At 60.3% G+C, this 3,608-nt stretch overlaps 1 protein-coding gene across 3 annotated transcripts in view; it reads left to right on the top strand.

The window, feature by feature from the left end:
• The window catches only part of GGT1 (gamma-glutamyltransferase 1), a 41,075-nt gene extending 37,891 nt beyond the window's left edge, over positions 1-3,184 (top strand). Inside the window, exons 12-16 of one of the 3 annotated variants that reach the window (XM_017498123.2) lie at positions 1,606-1,793; positions 2,024-2,151; positions 2,252-2,364; positions 2,457-2,570; positions 2,873-3,184. In XM_017498123.2, coding sequence (XP_017353612.1) covers positions 1,606-1,793; positions 2,024-2,151; positions 2,252-2,364; positions 2,457-2,570; positions 2,873-3,019 — 690 coding nt within the window. In that variant the 3' untranslated portion in view covers positions 3,020-3,184. Of the gene's footprint in view, positions 1-1,583; positions 1,794-2,023; positions 2,152-2,251; positions 2,571-2,872 lie in introns of all 3 variants that reach the window. The other 2 variants (XM_017498124.2, XR_005195388.1) reach the window with 2 other exon arrangements.
• The last annotated feature ends 424 nt before the right edge of the window (positions 3,185-3,608 follow it).

The raw sequence follows: 3,608 nt of genomic DNA, 5'->3' as shown, positions 1-3,608 counted from the left end.
CGATCTTGGCTCACTGCAATCTGCGATTCTTCTGCTTCAGCCTCCGGAGTAGCTGGGACTATAGGCCTGAGCCACCACACCTGGCTAATTTTGTATTTTTAGTAGAGACGGGGTTTCTCCATGTTGGTCAGACTGGTCTCAAATTCCCGATCTCAGGTGATCCTCCCGCCTCGGCCTCCCAAAGTGCTGGGATTACAGGCATGAGCCACTGTGCTCGGCCTGCTCAGCCTGTTTTGTTGATTTTTAAAGCCGAGGCAGTCGTCTTGGAAAATGTCTCACGTCCTGGACTTGCCTTTCTGTTTCCTTGGGAGCAGATTCAGACAGAGCATCTTCCCCTGTCGTTGGCCAGCTAGTCTGTGGGCCGTTGCTGAAACTCTCTTGAGGCACTCTCTTTGGCCTTCTGGGCCCATCCTGTCCATCTGCCCCTCACCTCCTCCTCTCCTCTTGGTCAGCCCTCACCACTGCCTTGGGGACCCCGCCAGGCTCGTGGCGTTCTGCAGCCACTCAATGTCAATACCTCCGTGTTCATCTCTCAGCCCGCCCTTGCCCATGAACTCCACACACGTAGGCCATGCTTTTCAGGTCTGATGAAGTATCCAAAATCAAGCTCCTGACCGTCCCCGCACCTGCCCCTTCTGCAGGGTTTACCTCCCTAGTCGGGGCCGTCCATGATTCTTCTCTTTGTCCTACCCAGGGCAAGCCATCATCTCGCCTGGTTGACACCCACAGCCTTTGAACTTTATCCTTACCCCCTCACAGCCACCAGAGGGACCCTGTGAAAACATTCCCCAGCCTGCTCACCCTCTGCCCCAAGCCTGTGTGGCCCAGAGCAAACCCAAAGGCCTTATGGGACCCAGGAGGTCCTGTGGGATGGGCCCGGCCTGCATCTGCCTCCTCTTCTCCCCTTCACCCCATTCACACTGTGCCTATCGCTCACCAGCCTGTACCACCTGCCTCAGGGCCTTTGTGCTGACTACTGAGGCGGCATTCCAGGCTCTTTTCAGACATTGCCTCCTCCGTGAAGCCCTCCCTGACCACTCTGTCCATACCTCATGCCTCTGCATTCCCCTTACCTTGCAATGACCATTTAAGCCGCATTCCAGGCTCTTCTCAGATGTTGCCTCCTCCGAGAAGCCCTCCCTGACCACTCTGTCTATACCTGTGCCTCTCCATTTCCCTTACCTGGCTTGTGGTTTCAGCACTTTCCCCAGGTGCATTTGTTTTTTCTGGCATGAGGGCGGGGACCTAAGTGTCTGTTCCCTGTTGATTCCTCAGTGCGAGGCATGCAATGCAAGCTCTAGAAACATCTGCGTGAGTGAACGACTGATTGAATGCACTAAAGGTCTCAAGGCTGAGGGCCGGGCGGACAGACATTCACGGTTGCTGGAACTGTACAGACACAGGGGCTGGAGACAGGGAGTCAGACAGGTCATGCAAGGTGGCTGGGCCTGCCCTTGGGCCCTGGGGAGCCACGGAAGCCTATGGGTGCCGGAGGGTTGTGGTCAGAGCCACAGCTGGGGGCCTTCTGAGACCTGCTTGCACAACCCTGTGCCCCCCCGCACCCTCCCTCCCCACCTCCTCAGGCCAGCTCTGGGGTCTCGGCAGGTGATCCACAACATGACCTCCGAGTTCTTCGCCGCCCAGCTCCGGGCTCAGATCTCTGACGACACCACCCACCCGACCTCCTACTATGAGCCTGAGTTCTACATGCCGGATGATGGGGGCACTGCCCATCTGTCTGTCATCGCAGAGGACGGCAGTGCTGTGTCGGCCACCAGCACCATCAACCTCTAGTAGGGACTGCTGGGCCGCCGGGGTGGGGCAGGGCAAGGGGCAGGTGGCCCAGAGACTGCCTGCTTATCCAGAAGGTGGCTCCATCACCTTTTATCCTGACGGGAAACTGAGGCCCTGCCTTGGTAGCTTGCTCTGGGCCTCACAGGGAGTATGTTTGAGGCTCAGTGGGTGGATGGGACCAGGCTGGGCCGAGTGAGGCCGGGCACTGTCTGATCTGGCTGGGCTGTAGCTTTGGCTCCAAGGTCCGGTCCCCGGTCAGCGGCATTCTGTTCAATGACGAAATGGACGACTTCAGCTCTCCCAACATCACCAATGAGTTTGGGGTGCCCCCCTCGCCCACAAATTTCATTTATCCAGGTATGGGGTGGAGGTCCGGGGGTGGGGCACTGGGGTGGAGAGGGACGGCTGTCTGGGCAGGCAGCTGACCGGCATCCCTGTCTTCTCCCGTCGGCCGCAGGGAAGCAACCCCTCTCATCCATGTGCCCGACGATCATGGTGGGCAAGGACGGCCAGGTCCGGATGGTGGTGGGAGCTTCCGGGGGGACACACATCACCACGGCCACGGCACTGGTATGTGTCACCCCTTCCCTCTCTGGCCCTGCCTGCCCCACCCAACCCTGCCCAGCACGCAGGCCATGCTGATCACACCCCCCCATGCCCAGGCCATCATCTACCACCTCTGGTTCGGCTATGACGTGAAGCGGGCCGTGGAGGAGCCCCGGCTGCACAACCAGCTTCTGCCCAACGTCACCACAGTGGAGAGAAACATTGACCAGGTGGGCCGGGGGTTGGGGAAACTGAGTCACGGTGTGGGGCCACAGGGCATCCTGGGCTGGAGGCCTGGATCATCACAGAGCGGACAATGATTGGTGTCCTCCGTCTGGTACCTGGGCCATCTGGAGCTCCTGTGCCGTGAGGGCCAAGCCGCCTGCTTCAACGAGACCCAACAGGCCCCAACCTGCTCTTCCTGATCTCCTGACCCCAGATAGCACCACCTGGGCTGAGGCCTGTGACCACAGGCATGGTTCAGGTGGCATCTGGAGCACTGCTCAGGCCTCCCCTCTCCTCCCACCCCCAGGCAGTGACTGCAGCCCTGGAGGCCCGGCACCATCACACCAAGATCGCGTCCTCCTTCATAGCTGTGGTGCAGGCCATTGTTCGCACGGCTGGTGGCTGGGCAGCTGCCTCAGACTCCAGGAAAGGCGGGGAGCCTGCTGGCTACTGAGTGCTTGGGGCGGACAAGGCCGACCAGCAATCCAGGGACAAGATACTCACCAGGGCCAGGAAGGGGACTTTGGGGGATGTGCCTCCCTGTGAGCAGCACAGCAACACAATAAATGAGGCTGCTGTACCAGGCTTCAGGCAGCCTCCCTGGCCTGGCTCCCCACTCTCCGGGCCTCTGTCCTGTATGTAAAATGGAGCCATCTGGCTGGGGAGGAAGGGAGAGGTGGGATTCGGAGATCTTCACACTGCGGGCGCTAGAACGAGCTTCAGCATCTTCAGCATGGGGAGAGCCAAGCGCATGGCTGGGGGCCAGGGGCAAGTCTGCGCCAAGCCCTGCCCCTCCCAACCCTGAGCCCTAAGACTTGGGGACAGGCCCTCCCTTCCTGGGGCTGGGCAGCGACACTACCTAGGACCAGCCACCAGAGGGCACCATGAGCCTAGCGCTGACTTAGGCAGAGGGTGGCCAGCTGATGCCGGGAACCCTGGACGCCTTCTCAGACCCGCGGGCGTCCAGCTCACCCTGCCGAGGACACAGGGAGGTGAAGCTGAGGTCTGAGGAGTGGGGATTGGGCAAGAGGCTGGAGAAAAAC

The sequence above is a fragment of the Cebus imitator genome, unplaced genomic scaffold, assembly GCF_001604975.1.
Source record: "Cebus imitator isolate Cc_AM_T3 unplaced genomic scaffold, Cebus_imitator-1.0 Scaffold237, whole genome shotgun sequence".
Taxonomy (NCBI): Eukaryota; Metazoa; Chordata; class Mammalia; order Primates; family Cebidae; genus Cebus; species Cebus imitator.
This window is presented reverse-complemented; position numbering and strand designations above follow the sequence as displayed.